This window comes from Myxocyprinus asiaticus, chromosome 49 (genome assembly GCF_019703515.2).
Source record: "Myxocyprinus asiaticus isolate MX2 ecotype Aquarium Trade chromosome 49, UBuf_Myxa_2, whole genome shotgun sequence".
Classification (NCBI taxonomy): Eukaryota; Metazoa; Chordata; class Actinopteri; order Cypriniformes; family Catostomidae; genus Myxocyprinus; species Myxocyprinus asiaticus.
The window spans coordinates 8347355-8368447 of record NC_059392.1 but is presented as its reverse complement, the minus strand read 5'-3'; the positions used below and the strand labels follow the sequence as shown (position 1 = coordinate 8368447).

The 21093-nt window shown below is 39.4% G+C and overlaps 2 protein-coding genes across 2 annotated transcripts; one reads left to right on the top strand and one right to left on the bottom strand.

The window, feature by feature from the left end:
• The first annotated feature begins 676 nt into the window (after positions 1–676).
• On the top strand, positions 677–16396 carry LOC127438596 (zinc finger and BTB domain-containing protein 37-like). Its single transcript, XM_051694295.1, has 4 exons — positions 677–1164; positions 3235–4208; positions 4706–4805; positions 6283–16396. The coding sequence occupies exons 2-4, from the start codon at positions 3265–3267 to the stop codon at positions 6802–6804; spliced, it is 1566 nt and encodes a 521-aa protein (XP_051550255.1). The 5' UTR covers positions 677–1164; positions 3235–3264; the 3' UTR covers positions 6805–16396.
• Positions 15960–20988, bottom strand: LOC127438597 (antithrombin-III-like). Its single transcript, XM_051694296.1, has 8 exons — positions 20831–20988; positions 20225–20586; positions 19577–19792; positions 18987–19124; positions 18680–18898; positions 18408–18582; positions 16891–16952; positions 15960–16796 (listed from the first exon to the last, which is right to left on the bottom strand). The coding sequence occupies exons 2-8, from the start codon at positions 20582–20584 to the stop codon at positions 16617–16619; spliced, it is 1350 nt and encodes a 449-aa protein (XP_051550256.1). The 5' UTR covers positions 20585–20586; positions 20831–20988; the 3' UTR covers positions 15960–16616.
• Between the last annotated feature and the right edge of the window lie 105 nt (positions 20989–21093).

Genomic DNA, 21093 nt, shown 5'->3' with positions numbered 1-21093 from the left:
GCTGCAGCCATGGAAGCCAGCAATACATCTAGCTAACATTGACAGAGTTATAAAAAAATCCACACAACAGTCTCTAGAATTTACTCCAAATGGTGCCAAAAACATCCAGTGAGCGGCGGTTCTGTGGACGGAAATGCCTTGTTGATGAGAGAGGTCAACGGAGAATGGCCAGACTGGTTCGAACTGACAAAGTCTATGGTAACTCAGATAACCACTCTGTACAACTGTGTTGAGAAGAATATAATCTCAGAATGCTATACTGAGATGCGGGTTGGCGCTGTTTTGGCGGCAGGAGGGGGACCTACACAATATTAGGCAGATGGTTTTAATTTTGAGGCTTATCGGTGTATGTCATGAAATAGGCCTGCATTGCCATACAACAAGACTTACATTTTTTATAAGTGCACTATTTGTGTTCAGAACTGCCTGCAGTATATTTAAGTCATAATATCTTAATTGATACCAGTGACACATCCAATAGGGGGCGAAACTGTTACAAAAATGCAACCAAACTCCCACTTTCACAGTAAGGGTTACGCAAATGCATCATGGGAACATGAGTCCTCTTCGCCAAAACTCCTCGCTGCTGGTTGCAATGGCCGCGGCGCTACAGAACTACAATTCACACAACGACTCGCGTTTTCTGTACATTGGCTCATGTTATACATGGGGGAATATGAGAGCGGCGGAGGAACCGAAAGCGACAGCCCTGGCGATAAGAATAACGATTAAAAAAAAATGACCGCGAAATGGGCGACGTTTAATGTCAGATCACTAAAAACAGGCTGTCGCGAAAGATAGAAATAATCTGTTTTGGTGTTGTAGTTCTCTTTGGTATAAATTTGGCGTGGAGGCACCTCCCTGCCTGCCCTGCTCTTCGCCGGGGTGTGTGCTTGTTTTTCGGGTAGGCTCCATCGCATCACCGCGCTGCAGTGCGTTACTGTAACCGAGCAGAGGTGCCACGCCGCCGGCTACAGCTGCGCCGTCGGCCGATACTATGTCAAAAACAAAGAGAGACAAAGTAGCACTGCGAAAAAATCCTGCTGATCTATGCAATGAAAAAATGGCAACTTTGGTCTCTACCAGCTGTGGTTTGTAGCCACAAAGAAGTGCAAGTGTACAGACAACTGTTTTGAAGTGGTGTTTGTGCCCGATTTTAAAAAGGTGAGTTTAAAATTGTCACATTTTAAAAATGTCAACAACATGTAAATACAAATGTAACTTTCTTAAAAGTAAATTCGGGGCATTATACAGTACAGTGATGCATTTCAGTGTTACATTACATAACTTAGCATTGAGTACCTTTAATAATTTTTTTAAGAGGTGAGGTCAAAATTGTCACATTTCAAAAATGTCAGCCAAATGTCAATGCAAATGTAACTTTCTTAAAATAATATATGTTTGCATTATACTGTAGACCATAGTGTAACATTGTTAGAGGTAGAGGTCGACCGATAGTGGATTTTGCCCATACCAATAACCAAGGTGTTGGGAAAGGCCAATAACTGATTAATCGGCCGATAGTTTTAAAAAAATCGATTAATCGAATTTTGTATCTGTCGAGGGGGGAAATACTCAAACCAGCCCATCTGGCACCAACAATCATGCCACACTCCAAATCACATTTTATGCACTGCACTGCTGCCACACGATTGGCTGATTAGATAATCACATGGATGATTGTTGGTGCCAGACGGGCTGGTTTGAGTATTTCTGTAACTGCTGATCTCCAGGGATTTTCACGCACAACAGTCTCTTGAATTGACTCCGAATGGTGCCAGAAACAAAAAACATCCAGTGAGCGGCAGTTCTGTGGATGGAAATGTCTTGTTGATGAGAGAGGTCAACAGAGAATGGCCAGACTGGTTCGAACTGACAAAGTCTACGGTAACTCAGATAACTGCTCTGTACAACTGTGGTGAGAAGAATATCATCTCTGAATGCTATTCTGAGATGGGGATCGGCGCTGTTTTGGCGGCACGAGGGGGACCTACACAATATTAGGCAGGTGGTTTTAATGATGTTGCTGATCGGTGTATGCTAGTAATTACCAAATCAAGCTTTTATAGCCTATATACAGTATTTATCAGATGAAGAGTTTTGTATATATACATTTCATCAGATGAGATTTATTGGTGAGGAATAAAAAAAAAAAAAAAAAAACTATCAGTAACTATCAGTAGAGATTTTTGACAGTAACCGATAATTCCAAAAAGCGACTATCGGCACCGATTTATCGGTAAAACCAATATATCGGTCTACCTCTAGTTACAGTGTGCATTTCAGTGTTACATTACATATCTAAGCATTAAGTACTTCTAATAATTTTACCAAGGTGAGGTCAAAATTGTTACATTTAAAAAAAAAAGTGCAAATGTAACTTTCTTGAATATTGATGGCACAGTTTACAATACAGTGCTACATTGTTACAATGGTGCATTACAGTGTTACAATATTATGTAGCAAAACTTTGAGTGCTACTAAAAAAAAAAAAAATGTGAGGTCAAAATTTTCAGTTCACAAAGATTACAACAACATCCAAATGTAATGTAACTTTTGAAAATGGGGCCACAATTAAGAGTGCATTGTTACGACGTTGCAGTGTTACGTTACAGAGTTACAATAATACATATCTAAGTATTGAGTACAACTAAGCATTTTAAAAAGGTGAGGTCAAAATTTTCAGTTTACAGAAATTTCAACAACATCTACATTTAAATTTAACTTAAAGGAAAATGGGGATTGCAATTTACAGTAAAGTGTTACATTGTTACAATGTTGCAGTTTTGCATTAAGGCCTGGGTTTTTCTGCATTCCAGAACGGATCGCACCTGGTCGATCGTGTTGTCTTTCAAAGTGTACTCTTTTGACCACTAGCGAATACGAACACGTTGGACACATGGGCTTTACGATACTCTTTTAATTAAACCTACTCTTTTAGGTTTAATGTGAAATTAGTTTGTAGAATTGCTTCTAATTCCACACTGTTAATGTTATTGCCAGTGTAATTTAATTTAGTGTATTTATTCATTATGTTATTCAAGTTATTCAACATGTAACATTGTAATGTAAAGTGTTACCAATAATGCAGGGTTCCCACTGTCACGGAAAACCTGGAAATAGTCTTGAAAAAGTTAACTTTGTTTGCTGTTGGCAATAGTTGTTTCTGTGTGGTGTTGTAATGTATATTGTTGCACAGTGTCCAGACAGACTTTTCTTGTTTGTTGTCAACAGCTTTGATTTGCAGCACAACAGGCAGCCCGCATGGAACGAGCAGGGAGCATCCAACTTGATATTCCGGACTTCAGCAACTCCGTCCTGTCACACCTGAACCAGTTGCGCATGCAGGGCCGCCTGTGTGACATCGTGGTCAACATTCAGGGCCACAGTTTCCGTGCCCACAAGGTGGTCCTTGCCGCCAGCTCCCCCTACTTCCGAGACCACATGTCCCTCAGTGAGATGAGTACCGTGTCCATCTCAGTAATCCGTAACCCTTCCGTATTCGAGCAGCTACTTTCGTTCTGCTACACGGGTCGATTGTGCTTGCAACTCGCGGATATTATCAGCTACCTGACGGCGGCCAGCTTCCTACAAATGCAGCACATTATTGATCGCTGCACCCAGATTTTAGAGGGCATCCACTTTAAGATCAGCATATCGGATGTGGAGAAGGAGCTTGGGGGTGGAGCCTACAGAACCGCCAACCAAACCGAATCAGGGAGAGGCGGGACGGCACTAACGGGGTCCTGTTCTGTAAGTCCCAGACATAGCAGCTCTAGGTTGATTAGCAACGCCGGAGGGGTGATCAACATCCGTGATGTGAGGGAAGTCCACGAAATCAGTCCTCCGGGGGAGTCCATGAGCCCTCAGATGGTGGAGCACAGCGGAATTGGCTCGGAAGAGGTGGGATCCGGGAAAGAGCCCATTCTCCGTATTAATCGAGCTGGGCAGTGGTATGTTGAGACGGGGACTGACGTGGACAGGGGCGGAGAAGAGACTGTGCGAGTGGTGGAGGGATTTCGGATTAAGACCGAAAGGATGGAGGAGTGGATGGGAGCAGAGACTCAGGCATCGGCAGAAGAGGGCAGCGGGGCGGAGGAGGGGCCAACGGTGATGATTGACACCTCAGGACGTAGCACACTGCTGAAGGATGAGAGAAGAGGGGGGAAAAGTTCCCAGCCTTCCAGTAGCTTCAGTGAGACGGAGAGGTGTGTAAAGTCTTTCAGAAGTATGGTTAATTATGGTTAATCTTTATTATGAAATTGTTGGAATGAAAATTAGCCCCATTTACTTTCTTAATGCACATTCTTGGTCTTAAAGTGAATTATTGGTGCATGCTTTTCTAAAGAAAAACAATGTTTGCCTTTTCTTTCATCAAAATGTAAAAACTTTCCATCATCAAGATCATCAAGACCTCTTTTTTTTCAACCCCTCCCCACCAACCACCTGTCTAAAGACCTTTTTTTCTTTTTAATTCCAGTTGGATAAATCGAATCTGGCCATACATTTTTTACTCATTAAAAATCTTGTTTCACTCAGAAATGTCATATTATGGATGTAAAATAAGTTGGGAACATCATTTCATTCTGACTAAGGTTTGGATAATCCAGGTGTGAAGTTTTGTAACACCAATAACCCAATTTCTTCTGTATGCAAGCTTAGTATAAAAGGTAAAATTTTAAGCCATGTTTTGTTTTCCCATCAGGTTTAGTCCTACAGGAAGTGTGGTGGTGATGGCTGACCGACAAAGAGCCAAGAGTGAGTCTCCGGGAAGAGTTGATGACCAGAGACACCCCACCTCACAGGTAACCCATCCTAGATGTAGAAAACTTGATCAGGACTTGACATTAAAAGCCCCGAAAAGCCTCATATGAAATCGAAGAACGAACGGGTGTGATTTCATTTAGAAAAAAATCTGGCAAAAACGAAGGTGTTCATTTGGGTGATTCGTAACAGCTTGCTGGGGTGAACTTTTACGAAAACTGCCAACTGGCTGCTTAACACCTTCTTACTGTCACTGGTCATCGTCATCGGTAGGTGTGACCTGAAGCTCCACCTACTTTGAGGCGAGAGCTAATTCCCATTCACGACGTTCAGTCAGTCAAGATCATGCAACATGAAAACACTGGTGTGCATTAGTGGGTTATTAGCAAGCTGATGCGAATTTACCTGCATATGTACGATCGTTCACATAGAGATGTTTTCTAAGAAAATGCAATCATGTCATGCAATTTTTTTTGTTTAATTAGTCTACAGAAGTAATAAAATCTGCTAAAAAATACTCTTAAGTGCCAATTCACTCATATGCCTTCTGCAGCCGAAAGCCTTTCACAAATCTGCCCAAAGATACGCCTTTCTTATCATTCTTTTGTCTGTATTCTGCCCACTAACACTCTTTTATACACCAGTATTTGCAGTAGTATCAGTGTCATCATAAATTACAATAACAGATTGTAACCGGTGCGTATTATGGCTGTATATAGCGTGTTAGTACATTAGCGTCATGAATGCAGAATGTAAACAAGACAAATTACACATTATCTACTGCATATATATTACTTTAAATCAGCATTGAGTAGTTAAAACAGCTTCTTTTACTGATCTAGTGTGAATTCTGTTCATAGAATGAGGCATGAAGCCATTGAAAACACATTTTAATGTCACAGTATTTAAGGTTTTACATGTAGTCTCGTGCGTCCTCATATTTAAATGTACTTTTAAACGCCTTTCATAGCGGTGTGGCGGGTGTCTGAATGTACGCAAACAGTATACCATTGCTCAGCTGTTTTGAACTTCTTTTTACTCCTGAATGAAGGACTTCGCCCAGAAATTAAAGTTCTGTGATAATTTTATCACCTTCATCTTGTTTCAATCCTGTATGACTTTCTTTCTTATGCAAAATACAAAAGGAGATGTTTTAATGAATATTGTGGTACACCTTTTCAATAAAATGGCAGTGGATAGTGTCTCACTTTAAAGCTAAAAAAGGATCCAAAAGTATCATAAAATTAATATATGTGGCTCATGTTGCATATTACAGTTATTCTAAGGCAAACTTTAAGCCATTACAGTACAGAGTCTTCACTACAGAAACTTCCCAAATTCAAGTTAAGATTTAATTTCTAGAGGTAGGATGTTTCTGTAAAATGGCCCCAGGAGCTCATGTTCATAGAATTGCATCATACTACATTAGGAACACATTTTTTTTATTGTGATTTTATATTTATTTTTAAAGTTGCATGATCATGAAACAGACCATAACCAATCAGTTTTCCTCTATAGGGAGAAGAACAAGCTGTGTTTGACATGGGAGGATACGAGGAGTACCTCCGAGAACAGGTAGGTGATCGGTGGTTCCGCTACAACCCCCGTCTCACCTGCATCTACTGCTGCAAGTCCTTTAACCAGAAGGGCAGCTTAGATCGCCACATGCGCCTGCACATGGGCATTACCCCCTTCGTTTGCCGTATCTGCGGGAAGAAATACACCCGCAAGGACCAGCTTGAGTACCACATTCGGAAGCACACGGGAAACAAGCCCTTCCACTGCCACGTTTGTGGCAAGAGCTTCCCTTTCCAGGCCATCCTCAACCAGCACTTCCGCAAGAACCATCCTGGATGCGCCCCGCAGGAGGTGTCCCACAGTGCCTCGCCCGAGACCACCATGGTCACCTCCCGGGGAGGCCAGAACGAAGATGAGTCGCCCACCCAGGAGGAGCCTGAGGGCAATGGTGGAGGCGGAGGTGCCGGTTCGTCCTTTGGAGAAGGGGTACAACCTTCGGTCTCCACCACTGGGCCCGATTAAAGGCTTCTCAGGGGGAAAATCTCTAAAGGCAAAAGTATACTTCTGCGAGACAGAACGGCACACAGAAAAATTAAGTATACCTTAGCCTTCAGAGTCCATGGAGTCAGAGGACAATGTCTTTGGAGACACCCATGTCCTCGGCCTCTCACCATCCACACTGAGATATTGCAGTAGAGTTGGAAATTGGAGGTTCTCTTTCCTGTTGTCAACAAGGAACACATAAAAAAGGGAGAATCTTCTGCGTTATACTCTGACGAAGTTTTGGACGATTTGTTTTATCTTTCGGGATTTTTTTCATTGACAGCAAAAATGCAAAGAACTGTTTGCTAGAACTAGTGTTCTATAGGGATTAATAAATGGTATTTCCGCTTTAAACCGCATCTACCTTGACCATACAGACTGAACAGGACGTCAACAAATGAAGACAAGCCACACTCCAACAACCTCACACACCACTGGATGCAGTGATTTTTTTTGTTTTCTTCGTTTTTTTAATTTTTTTATTTTTTAAGCCTTTCCTGTCTTTTATATATATATATATATATGTTACGTTGTTTTATATTTTTGTACTACTACTACTAAACGTCAGAATTCAGGACAAAGAAAAGAGACAGTGTGGTCAAATAACATCGAAATTGCCAAACTTCTCTGTGCCAGATGGTGAATTATAAAAACAAAAGGATGTCGTAGTCCTTCACTACTCTGCCTTGAGACAATCTTGATAAATCATTCTGGGGCTAGATGTCGCACTCCCTAGCCATGGCAAGCTTAGAAAAACGGGTTCAGTTTTTTTTAGGGACCCTCAGGTCTAACCCGACATCAGATTTTTTTTTTTTTTTCCCGTTTTGTTTTGTATTAAGTGCCGATATGGCCTGCCATAAAACCGAAACTCATTGCTCACAAATGTGCTAAAGGCCTCAAAGAGAACGCAAGTATATTCTAGCCTTAGAACTTTTCCGGGTTTAAAAGGCCATGTCCACATTTATTTATTTTCGCTTAAACGTTTCAGTTTCCGAACGTCATCTTTTTCCTAAATATGCGGAAATGCAGAGCGTTTTCGAAACGCTCTATTTTCAGTGGAGGAAAATGCCGTTCTAGTGTGGATTAGTATGGACATGGCCTCAGTTACAGAAACAATCAGCATATAATTTTCCTGATTTGATGGAACAGTTCACCTAAAAATAGAAATTTTAAATAACAAATTCTGATTAAAAAAAAAGAATGTACTCATCCCTATTGTCTTTCCAAACCCGTATGACTTTCCATATTATGAAGGTGAATCTTCAGGGCTCTCTATCTTCAGAATGACACAAAACCCATCATTTTGGGGCTTGACAGCCTAAGCCCTAAATTTCTCATTTTTGTTTTCCACTGAAGAAGTCATATGGGTTTGGAACAAATTGGAGTTCCAATTAATTTTCATATTCAGGTGAACTTTCCCTTTAGCGTTGGTGGTAATACAGTTATATAGGCATGCAGGGGGAAAACGATGGTAGAATATAGCAGTAGCATATGTATTTATTCAAATTTACTTCCCATTAAGATCATCGTACAAAACCCAGCTGCTGAATGTTAATGATACAGTGATATATATAAAAACAGGAAACAATTCAATCTCAGATAAGCTACAATAACCGCACAGTTACCTCTCTCTCACATCACTACGCAATACCGATCTGTCACACGCAGATACGTCGATGCACTCAACCGAATTAATTTTTTTCAGTTTCATGTTTTAACTGCTTATTTTTGTAGATCATTTGGAGATTTCCAAGTCTCTCGAATTTGTTATACTGGTCTGACGATATTTTGTTTGTAAAATGTGTTAGAACAGGGGGAAGGGTTCTCCCACAGGGCAAAACCTTCTGCCTTTTTGTATTGAGTCAAAAGAAATACGGAGACGAACCAAAATGGACTTGAAATGGTCGTCAAAGCTGTTTAAGAAAACAGAAACCGTATGTCTGTGATGATTGGGAAACGATAAAATGCCACGGAATGACTTTGAGTGTAAGATTTCCCTTCATCCAAAGGATGGCACTTTAACCTTTTGAGGTCAAGTGCCTTTACACTTGGCCTACGAACAGATGTTTCCAGTTGGTGCTAATGACGTAAATTTACTGAAGCTCTCAGTAACCAAAGGAACTGAAATATATTGTGGAAGTCCTTAAACCCTTAAAGGAACAATTCACCCCAAATTGAAAAACCTTGTGTTCCAAACCCATATGTCTTTCTTTCTTCCATGGAACACAAATGGAGATGTTAGGCAGAATGTTGGCCTCAATCACCATTCACTTTCATTGCATGTATTTTTCTCCATACAGTGATAGTGAACGGTAACTGAGGCTGCTTAACATTACCTTTTGTGTTCTACAGAAGAAAGTAAGTCATACAGGGCCCTATTTAAGACCACTAAGTGCAGCGCTATGCAAAACGTCATACGTGCAAAGATAGTGGGCATGGCCATGAAGTTTTGATATTTTTGTGCAAGCATGCGCTAAGTCTAGGTGCAAGTGGGTTTGGCGAAATTGCACGTGCGAAGCGCTAATGGGCTGGGTTAAGTGCAGTTTAATTATGAGGTTCTTCTCAGGTTATTGCACCGTCTGCATCCTATTACATAGTCCATTCCCTGTCAAGCACCAGCGATACAAAGACAGCACATTCATAAGAAGTTGGTAGTGTAAATGGACTGTATGCAATAAATTGAAAGAATAGAAATATGTGTTCTTTTGTGCATTAACTTTGTCCATGTTGAATGTCAGGCATATTTCTATGACAGTAACACACTTCTTTTATATGCATGGAAAATGTGGTTCTCGTCAGGATTTGAATGTATGCTCTGTTAAATTATAGAGCAGTGGTTCCTAACCCTCTTCATGGAGGCCCCCCGACACTACACGTTTTGTATATCTCCCTTATCTGACACACCTAATTCAGGTCGTGGAGTCTCCACTAACAAGCTAATGAGTTGAACCGGGTGTGTTTGATTAGGGAGATAACCAAAATGTGTAGTGTTTGGGGGCCTCCAGGAACAGGGTTGGGAACCACTGTTATAATGTTAGAATTATTAATCATTTTCATCTACTGACACACAAATTATGGCTAGTATTAACAGTGATCGTATCGGCTTCAGTGTTAATCTCCTCAATGAAAATCGCTGACGAAAACTTTCGTAGAAGGGTTTTTTGATTCTGTTAATGAATACGAGAAGAAAAAGACGCATCATGGTGATAATTAAACGATTTTATTAAAACATACACTATATTGCCAAAAGTATTCGCTCACCCATCCAAATAATTGAATTCAGGTGTTCCAATCACTTCCATGGCCACAGGTGTATAAAATGAAGCACCTAGGCATGCAGACTGTTTCTACAAACATTTGTGAAAGAATGGGCCGCTCTCAGGAACTCAGTGAATTCCAGCGTGGTACTGTGATAGGATGCCACCTGTGCAACAAGTCCAGTCATGAAATTTCCTCGCTACTAAATATTCCACAGTCAACTGTCAGTGGTATTATAACAAAGTGGAAGCGATTGGGAATGACAGCAACTCAGCCACGTAAAATGACAGAGCGGGGTCAGCGGATGCTGAGGCGTATAGTGCGCAGAGGTCGCCAACTTTCTGCAGAGTCAATCGCTACAGACTTCCAAAGTTCATGTGGCCTTCAGATTAGCTCAAGAACAGTGCGTAGAGAGCTTCATGGAATGGGTTTCCATGGCCGAGCAGCTGCATCCAAGGCATACATCACCAAATGCAATGCAAAGCGTCGGATGCAGTGGTGTAAAGCACGCCGCCACTGGACTCTAGAGCAGTGGAGACGCGTTCTATGGAGTGATGAATCACGCTTCTCCATCTGGCAATCTGATGGACGAGTCTGGGTTTGGCGGTTGCCAGGAGAACAGTACTTGTCTGACTGCATTGTGCCAACTGTGAAGTTTTGTGGAGGGGGGATTATGGTGTGGGGTTGTTTTTCAGGAGCTGGGCTTGGCCCCTTAGTTCCAGTGAAAGGAACTCTGAATGCTTCAGCATACAAAGAGAGTTTGGACAATTCCATGCTCTCAGCTTTGTGGGAACAGTTTGGGGATGGCCCCTTCCTGTTCCAACATGACTGCGCACCAGTGCACAAAGCAAGGTCCATAAAGACATGGATGAGCGAGTTTGGTTTGGAAGAACTTGACTGGCCTGCACAGAGTCCTGACCTCAACCCGATAGAGCACCTTTGGGATGAATTAGAGCGAAGACTGTGAGCCAGGCCTTCTCGTCCAACATCAGTGTCTGACCTCACAAATGCGCTTCTGGAAGAATGGTCAAAAATTCCCATAAACACACTCCTAAACCTTGTGGAAAACCTTCCCAGAAGAATTGAAGCTGTTATAGCTGCAAAGGGTGGGCCGACGTCATATTAAACCCTATTGATTAAGAATGGGATGTCACTTAAGTTCATATGCGTCTAAAGGCAGATGAGCGAATACTTTTGGCAATATAGTGTACTTTTGACGAAGATATGACGAGAAACAAATATTACTGCAAGATATAAACAGAAAAAGAAACATCTTAACATATGTTTATTAAAGAAGATATTAGATATGGATTAATCTAATCCAGCAATCCAGTATGTTTGGGATTTCTCTGCTTAAGCTGCGCAAGTTGAACGCGCTGAACACCGGCAAAATGAAACGCTTAAAAACGAGTGAATGACCTCACTCAAACGCATCATATTTTTACGTGAGATTAATCATTACATTCACAACATACACTGGTGGCCAAAAGTTTGGAATAATGTACAGATTTTGCTCTTATGGAAATAAATTCACCAAAGTGGCATTCAGCTGATCACAATGTATAGTCAGAACATTAATAATGTGAAAAATTACTATTACAATTTAAAAAAAAATTGAAACTACTTCAAAGAGTTGTCATCAAAAAATCCTCCACGTGCAGCAATGACATCTTTGCAGATCCTTGGCATTCCAGCTGTCAGTTTGTCCAGATACTCAGGTGACATTTCACCCCACACTTCCTGTAGCACTTGCCATAGATGTGGCTGTCTTGTCGGGCACTTCTCACACACCTTACAGTCTAGCTGATCCCACAAATGCTCAATGGGGTTAAGATCCATAACACTCTTCCAATTATCTGTTGTCCAATGTCTGTGTTTCTTTGCCCACTCTAACCTTTTCTTTTTGTTTTTCTGTTTCAAAAGTGGCTTTTTCTTTGCAAAAAGGCCTGCACCCCTGAGTCTTCTCTTTACTGTTGTGCATGAAACTGGTGTTTAGCGGGTAGAATTCAATGAAGCTGTCAGCTGAGGACATGTGAGGCATCTATGTCTCAAACTAGAGACTCGGATGTACTTATCCTCTTGTTTAGTTGTACATCTGGCCTTCCACATCTCTTTCTGTCCTTGTTAGAGCCAGTTGTCCTTTGTCTTTGAAGACTGTAGTGTACACCTTTGTATGAAATCTTCAGTTTTTTGGCAGTTTCAAGCATTGTATAGTCTTCATTCCTCAAAACAATGATTGACTGATGAGTTTCTAGAGAAAGCTGTTTCTTTTTTGCCATTTTTGACCTAATATTGACCTTAAGACATGCCAGTCTATTGCATACTGTGGCAACTCAGAAACAAACACAAAGACAATGTTAAGCTTCATTTAACGAACCAAATAGCTTTCAACTGTGTTAGATATAATGGAAGTGATTTTCTAGTACCAAATGATCAATTTAGCATGATTACTCAAGGATAAGTTGTTGGAGTGATGGCTGCTGTCTAGATTTGATCAAAATGACTTTTTTCAGATAGTGACAGTGCTGTTTTTTACATCAGTAATGTCCTGACTATACTTTGTGATCAGTTGAATGCCACTTTGGTGAATTAAAGTACCAATTTCCTTCAGAAACAGCAAAATCTATGTCATTCCAAACTTTTGGCCGCCAGTGTATGTGCAATATTACAACTTACATATGCACAGACAATGAAGCAAATGAGCAGGTGAACTTGAACTAAGTTACACTATAGTCATTATATGTGTAACTTGCGCTGTGAATACGCTGTATCCGTAAAAAACACGTACACGCAATGCAATATCCTAAACTGGCTAAACACTAAAAATTAAGAACAGTCTCTAAAGGATGAAGAATTCAGAATACAGTAGGTTAACTTCTAAAGCGGAGCTTAAATGTCAAGTGTGTTCATTACATGCTATTATTTCAGGAGCTCAAACACACCCACTTGTGCTTTGCGCTGGCACAGAAATTGCACTTAGAATTAGCACTCTCATAAGATGTTGCGCACCGTCGTAGCGCGGTCATGAAAATAGAGCCAACAGGTTTTAAACAATATAAGGGGGATTAAATGGTGACAGAATTTTCATTTTTGGGTGAACTATCCCTTTAAGATTTGGAGGAACAAAAAAAGAGATTTCATCAGGCACTTAAAGGAAGGGTGGTGGTGTTTTTTTTTTGTTTGTTTTTTTTTTTTTGTCTTTTTAGAATATTTGTATATCTATATACATGTGTCCTTATGCATATTTAGACAAATTTATACTTAACTATAAAGAGGCAGTTTTTAGTGATCAACAAAAGCAAAGGCGTTTTAAGCGAATTGTTAGCAATTATCATTTTTTATAAGGCTGTGAATCACACTTGGTTGTGACTGTTTTTTTAGGAGAGGATATGATGAATATTATAAAAAACAGCTACTGATTTTTCTGAGAGGGATTTTAAGCACCTCACCTCATATCAAAACAGGTTTACAAACTTTTACCGTTACTCACGTTTGTGAACACAGGTCAGCAGGTAAACACTTCTTACAAATATCAGGAACTCACTGTTTACTTTTTGTGTTTACCTTTTTGGTTTGTACCAAGCAGTTATTCTTTCTTGGAATTCTGGCTCTGGGTAACTCGGGTCATATTTCAGAAAAATGCAGCAAAAAACGTACACACATATGAACATTTCCTCTCGATGTAAATACCCATGCCTCAAGATGCATTCGAAGTGAAATACAATCCTGAAACTGTTTCATTTCAACTTTGTTGTACAGTGCAGAACCCTGGTAAATAGAAGAGCATGTCGCTTTTATTTGTCACAATGCAACCTCATATTAATAGAGAATGGCAAGAGAATTTGTCAGTAAACAACATAATCATTACTTATGTTATGAGAATATGAAACGTTCTTTTTATGGACTTTGCCCTTAATTTTTTTTACATTTTCGATTCTGGGCATGGGCCTGTTTTGTGTATGCCAATCATATAAGACTTGGGTGATAGTGACATAAATGATCTCTTTGTGAATGAATTAACTACAGTTTAATATCAAGGGATCAATATCTGTAATCAAGCATTCCAATTATTGTACTGCACATTTCAGCAGTCTAAATTGAATATTAATTTGGGTTTTGATAATGCTAATGCTAATTAAATTTCAGCATGTTTTCCCTTTGTGTATATCTATCTTTGACCTTCAAAACTTTGATGGCCAACCAACCTGCCTTTTTTGTTTTTTAACTATATTATTAATTCAAATATTATGTGTTCAGCTTTTGTATTTGTTTTTCAAGCTTTAAATAACACGGCAGAGGATAAATGTGTCGCTACAGTGTATATATTAGGCTTAAATATTGAATTAATGTTCTACTGCAGTATAATGGTATTGATTGAACAATACCAAATTATGTCTATTCATAACACAGTGTTACAGAATGTCTAGATTGGTATGGAACTACCTTCAAAGCAATATTTCCAAAGTTGCTTTTAAAAAAAAAAAAAAAGTGGCGCGAAAACAAAAAATACACCTTAGCAAACACTGACTAAAATTAATTGGTTTCAAAATCAGATGTTAAATAAGAAAAGATTGTCTTTTCTGGAAGAATTTTTAAAGCAATCATGCATTTTGGCAAATATGATAAAAATGAACTGTGTAGCACTTTTCGATAAGGTTCTGTTTGCCAACATTAGATATAATGAGCAATATGCTTTTACAGCATTTATTAATCTTTTATTTAAAATATGTATTAGTGGGGCTTGGGTAGCTCAGCGAGTATTGACGCTGACTACCACCCCTGGAGTCTCGAGTTCGAATCCAGGGAGTGCTGAATGACTCCAGCCAGGTCTCCAAAACAACCAGATTGGCCCGGTTGCTAGGGAGGGTAGAGTCATATGGGGTAACCTCCTCGTCGCAATTAGAGGTTCTCGCTCTCAATGGGGCGCGTGGTAAGTTGTGCGTGGATCGCGGAGAGTAGCATGAGCCTCCACATGCTCTGTGTCTCCGTGGTGTCATGCACAGCGAGCCACTTGATAAGATGCGTGGATTGACTGTCTCAGAAGCGGACTGAGACTTGTCCTCTGCCACCCGGATTGATGTGAGTAACCGCGCCACCACGAGGACCTACTAAGTATTGGGAATTGGGCATTCCAAATTGGGAGGAAAGGGGATAAAAAAAAATGTATTAGTATATGTTAAAATGAACTAACCAAGGTTATTACATGCTGTGAAAGTATTGTTTAGTTTTTGTTTATGTTAATTAATGTAGTTTACTAATGTAAACAATTCAACCTAATTGAAAAGTGTTACGATGAATTTTTTTTTTTGTGTTCATGATCAAGCTTGTGAAACGTGATAAAATGCATGTCTCTAGTTAGTTTTTCGGAAAACGGAATGACAATGCTGAGCCATAACTTCCAAGTTTTTTTCAGTTGTGTCGCGTTAAAGTCCCTCTGGAGTATTGTAAAAGCAACACATTTGGGATGAGGACACTTTAATGCAAATAGCCTACACATTTAATCAACACTTTGTCTGAATAAGCAAGCAAACGTGACACTTTGTCAAAAAAAGTTGTCAATTGTTTTCTTACCTTAGAGTCTTTGTACATAGAAATAAGACTTCTTTTCTACTGACCCTCAGTAGAAATTGTTTATTTGCATGTTGTCTTTGTCTTTTGTAACGGCCAAACATAGACGTTTTTTTAGGCATCTAAATTTGCACCAAGAGAAGCCAAAAGATTGACCTTTACAATTTGTCTTGCTATATTGTTTAGCTTGCAAAAAGCAATATAGTCTGTAAAGTTATTTTCATGTGTCTTATGAAATGTTAATCACTTTAATTTAAACCATACCTTAAGAAAATATATTATTTTACATAACCATGAGATAAAACAAATTATAATAGGTATTTTATTGTTGAAAGTCCAATTTCCAAAACACAAGCATTAGTATCTTGGAAATCAATTTGTCTAATTTTAATAGCAATCCAATGTATTTATTGAAATAGTGAATATATTCTGTTTGAAAATTCTAGAAATTATATAATTAGTTATTTGAAGTTTATGATTTACTCTAAATTTGAAAGAAGACTTTGCCCTGAGTAAGAATGATTAGTCATAATGATGTGAATGCCATTTTCACAATAACCACTATGTCTTTTTCTCATTGGCAGTATGTCAAGTCCATTCTTTTAAAAAGAAATAAAGCACTTTAAGTGTAACTGTGAAGGATTTGTAATTATATTCTTTAAATGTATAATTATGTACGCCCAGATTGTGTGACACTGCTAAACCCAAATTTCTAATATGAAAAAATAAACCTGTTTTATCCTTATTCTGTGCCTGTACATATATTATTGCTATTATTTAATTGTTTTTCAAAACTTAAAGATGAAAACTCTTGCACCTCTTGATATGTTCATTTCCACTTAATTGGTAGACTGACAAAAATAACCTATTGTGACAAACCAATAATGAAGAAACAGCAGCAACCGTATCAAATTAACAATGAACCACAATGACAATCCATAACCATTGTTGTAGTGTCAGATCCATTAACTGCTCCCACAAGGATTTGCTACTCGGCCGGTGAAGAGCAAGGCATTGATACTTGACTCGCGGATCAGCAGAAGGAAGGGCTTGTTTGCTATAAATTCCTCCTGGAAGAAATTAAAGGAACGCCCTTTGGTGACTACCGCTGTGGCAGCAGCAGCCTCGCTACCTTCTTCATTCACCTGAAGGAATGGGAAAATCAGGAAGAAAATTTGGATGCAATGCAGTTACACCAGTAATGGGTCTGTAATTTTAAAAGTAATCCTCAAAATGTACCTCAAGGTATGCTTTGTGGTAAGCTTCAGAGATGTACAAGCCAGACCCATCAGCAACCATGCCTAAAAAAAAAAAAAAAGTACAATATAACATCCCATGAAACAATGGCAGTATGTTTCTGTCAGGCTTTTCAAGTAAAGGCTAGTGCCAAAAGTATGCTTGTTTTCCACTGAGTGTTGTGTAAAGTTTTTCATCAGCACATTCCAATCATAGCCCAGTTTTTGTAACCTTTAATCGACATGTAGCTTACGAAAGTTAATGTATCCTGAAATCAATGCCATACTGCTGAATTCCTGAGAAGTGCTATCCCCATCAGACAATTTTCATCAATTCACTTGATTGAAACTTTCCCTATAGCACCTCAGAGACACAGGTTCTGGTCCCATAGGAAACAGAAAGTAATCATGTTCACATAAACAATCATAAGGGTGATTTGTAGGTTGTATTTTTGTTCTAAAATTAAATTTGTACTCCACTGACGTTTAGGGTTGGGGTTAGGGGTAGAGTTAATTAAATGCACACTCACTGAGCACTTTATTAGGAACACCTGTACACCTATTTATTCATGTGATTATCTAATCAGCCAAGCATATGGCAGTAGTGCACTGCATAGAATAATGCTAATGCAGGTCAGGAGCTTCAGTTAATGTTCACATCAACCATCAGAATGGGGAAAAAAAATTAATCTTAGTGATTTAGACCGTGGCATGATTGTTGGTGCCAGAAGGGTTGGTTTGAGTATTTCTGTAACTGCTGATCTCCTGTGATTTTCACGCACAACAGTCTCTAGAATTTACTCAGAATGGTGCCAAAAACATCCAGTGAGTGGCAGTTCTTCAGACAGAAATGCCTTGTTAATGAGAGAGGTCAATGGAGAATGGCCAGACTGGTTTGAGCTGACAGAAAGGCTATGGTAACTCGGATAACCACTCTGTAAAATTGTAGTGAGCAGAATAGCATCTCAGAAAGCACAACACTTCAAACCTTGAGGCGGATTGGCTACAACAGTAAAAGACCACGTTGGGCACTTTATTAGGACTATAGTGTTCCTAATAAAGTGTAAAGTTAGTGTACATTCCTGTAGACTGAATTACATCATTTACAACCAAAAAAAATCTATTTGTTTTTGGCGCCACTCAGTGGACATTTTACCCAGAAACTGGTCCTCACATGTGCCCATACGTCAAACTATTCTTTTTAGTATACTTTGAAAGGCTAAAATGCTCAATTGAGTGCAAGACGTAACAGCATGCAAAAAAACGATGCATCCTTCAGCTTAATTTACACTTCTCCAACAAACGCTAATAAACATGTTTTTTGGGTTTTGATGGAATAGATGTTAACATTCTAAATCCAACATCCAACTTTAGAATGTTTAAATGTTGGGGTTTGTTGGGTCAGTGTGAATTAGCTGTTAAAATGTGGAACCCTCTACAGAGTCCGATTTCAAAAAGGCCATAGTATACAGTATCACTGGCATGTATACTACATTCTGCAGCTAATGTGTAGAGTCATACCTGGGAGACTGGCATGTGCTGAACTAAAAAGATCTTTAAGGCCCATTTTCTTCAGTTGCTCTTTGAGACTTAAGCTGTCCTCAATACGGAAACGAGGGATCTGCACACTCACTGTGGTCTTTTTCATGGCATGTAGCCAACCAACAAGTTTCTTTTGGTTCAGGTTTTCCACCACCTTAATTAGATGCAATTATGTTATTTGGGTTTCCAGAAGAAGATGTTCAAGGAGAACATTTACTTTTTGCGAATGGCTTAAAAAAAAAAAAACTTACTTCCGACAGAGATTTATTATCAGTAGGTAATATGAGCACCATTGTGATGTCACCACCACTGTAGGGCAACTCAAGTATCTGTACATTGTCCTCTTGGATTTTGGCATACTGGAATTTGTTCTCTTGGTACATCATGGGGACTGGACACGTCTGTCTCCCAGTAATGTGAAAGTCTGCTTCCATGACATTTTTCTTATCAAACTTGTGCTTCCATTGACCCTGGAATACAAAAATCAGACCTTGTAACAAAGCTCGAAAGTACAAAATAGGAAGTCAAGGATGAGTAGCTTTATGTATCCACACTTACTTTAAAGTAGATGACGTTTACCAAGACTAATATGGTACTGGGGTCTATTGAACCTTCTGGCAGAGTGTCTTTAACTTTGTTTTGTGTCTTGTTGGCAATCCAGTCATTTATAACCTTCCTTGAAAAATCAGGGTTCTCCTGCAAGACAAAACTTGAATGATTAGTTCATGGAAAAGCACTGGATCACCTATATTGTAAAAATTCAAAGAAACTCATGGTGCTATGGGGTTCCTCAACTGCCATACTGGCGGAACCCTATGGAGACCCCCCAGGCAACCTTTTAGTTCTCTGAGAAACTTACTCTTAGTTCCTTGCAAAAACTGTAAAGAATTGCAAGGACTATGAACGCTTCCTTCAGTAACTCATAAGGGAAAGACTTCAAGGCTCTTGAAATATATCCTGAAGTTCCTTGAGTACTTAAATATGATATTTGAGGATTCTTTGAAATGGTGCTTGAAGGATCTCCTGAGAATTCCATCAGTGTGGCATGTTAGAAACCCCAAACGGTGCCTGGAGCATCTTTTAAGTTTTACAGTGACGGTTACGTACTTAAACATTGAAACTCGTTCACGGAATCATTGACAACTAACTTTAAAATTGAGGGGCATCAATTTGGCTCCGTAGACCATCTCGCTGATGTGCTGGTAGGTCTCATTGAACACTGTAGATTTGTCTCCAAACAAACGGTTGGCAGAGATCAGTTCCATTGTTTCGTGCTTTTTGCGGTAAAGACGACAATTCAGCTTGGCGAAAAAGAAGTGAACCTGGTCTGATGTCTTCTCCTTTATCGAATCAAACTCAAACACCTACATATTGAAGATAGAGAGGTTGTTGACCTGCATTTTATTACTACACTGTCAGAAATTATTAGCAAAATTGTACTTTTAGGGTACAACTGCTTTTCACTGGGGCAGTACCCTCAAAGGTACACCCATTGTACCCTCTACATGTCTGTATTTGTACCTTATCTGTCCCTAAAGGGTACAAATTAGTACCTTAACCCTTACTTGGCCTTGCATAACTTTTGGACCCATTTAGAACCATTTTAAAAACAGATCAAAATGACCTGCAAGATCAAGAAAGGGTTTAGGTGTAAAGAGGGTACAGTTGGTGTACCTTTGACATTACTGCCCCAGTGACAAGCTGTTGTAATCCTAAAGGTAAAATGTGCAAAACATTTCTTCTAACAGTATATGGTGTATCTTTTTTGTGGTGTTGTAATTATTTTAACACCTTACTTTCATGATCTGCTCCAGTGTGGTGTTACAAGCCCCTAGCTTGGTCATGGCAAAGGCAGTTGAGATACTAATTGGTGACAGAAAGATATTTTCATCGCTGGGCTTTTCTGCAGAAAGCTGCTTGAACAATGAGAGGGCAAAACCACTGTTGGCTTTGGACAACTCCCATACTCGGGGGTTGGTACCAGCTGGGATCTTCTCAGGTTCCTCGGTTGGTTCTAGTTCGGGATCTGGTCTGCGGTAGACGCACATTGGATTCAAGGGCAGGTCTTTGGGCTTTGCATTGCAGATATCTTTGTTTGCCTGAACCAAACCGAGGGCGAGAACACAGAGAGCCCAAGTACATGCCAACAACTTCATACCTGGGTGGAATGAGGTTAGTCCAGGAACAGTATGTAAATTAGATGGCTAGTAAGAGGTTTTCTTGGTCCTAAAATGTGGTTCTCAAACAAATGATAGAATTGAACAATAGTGATTATTGCTAATTTGAAAATGATTTTTGTTTTTAGCATAAATTGTGTTGCCAATTTAGCAATTTAGGGTAACAGATTTTTCGAATGCAATTTCAAAAAAGATCCACATGCACAAAAAACAAGAAAGACTTACCTGATGTCCTCTTATTTGCTTTTTTAAAGACCAGTTTTGGGGCTATGTTCTACTAGAGTAAGCAGCAAACTGTTCAAAAACACTGCCCTCTTGACAGGTCAGTACCCTTAAGAGCACTCCAGTGACTAAAGACACAAAATTTACTCTGGCCAACCTTTGAGCTATTGATTAGTGTGGTTTTGTTAGTCACAAGTTGAGAAGATATGATTAATAATGTGGAATCCAATCAAAACAATCACTGTTAAAAACAACTCTTTCAATCC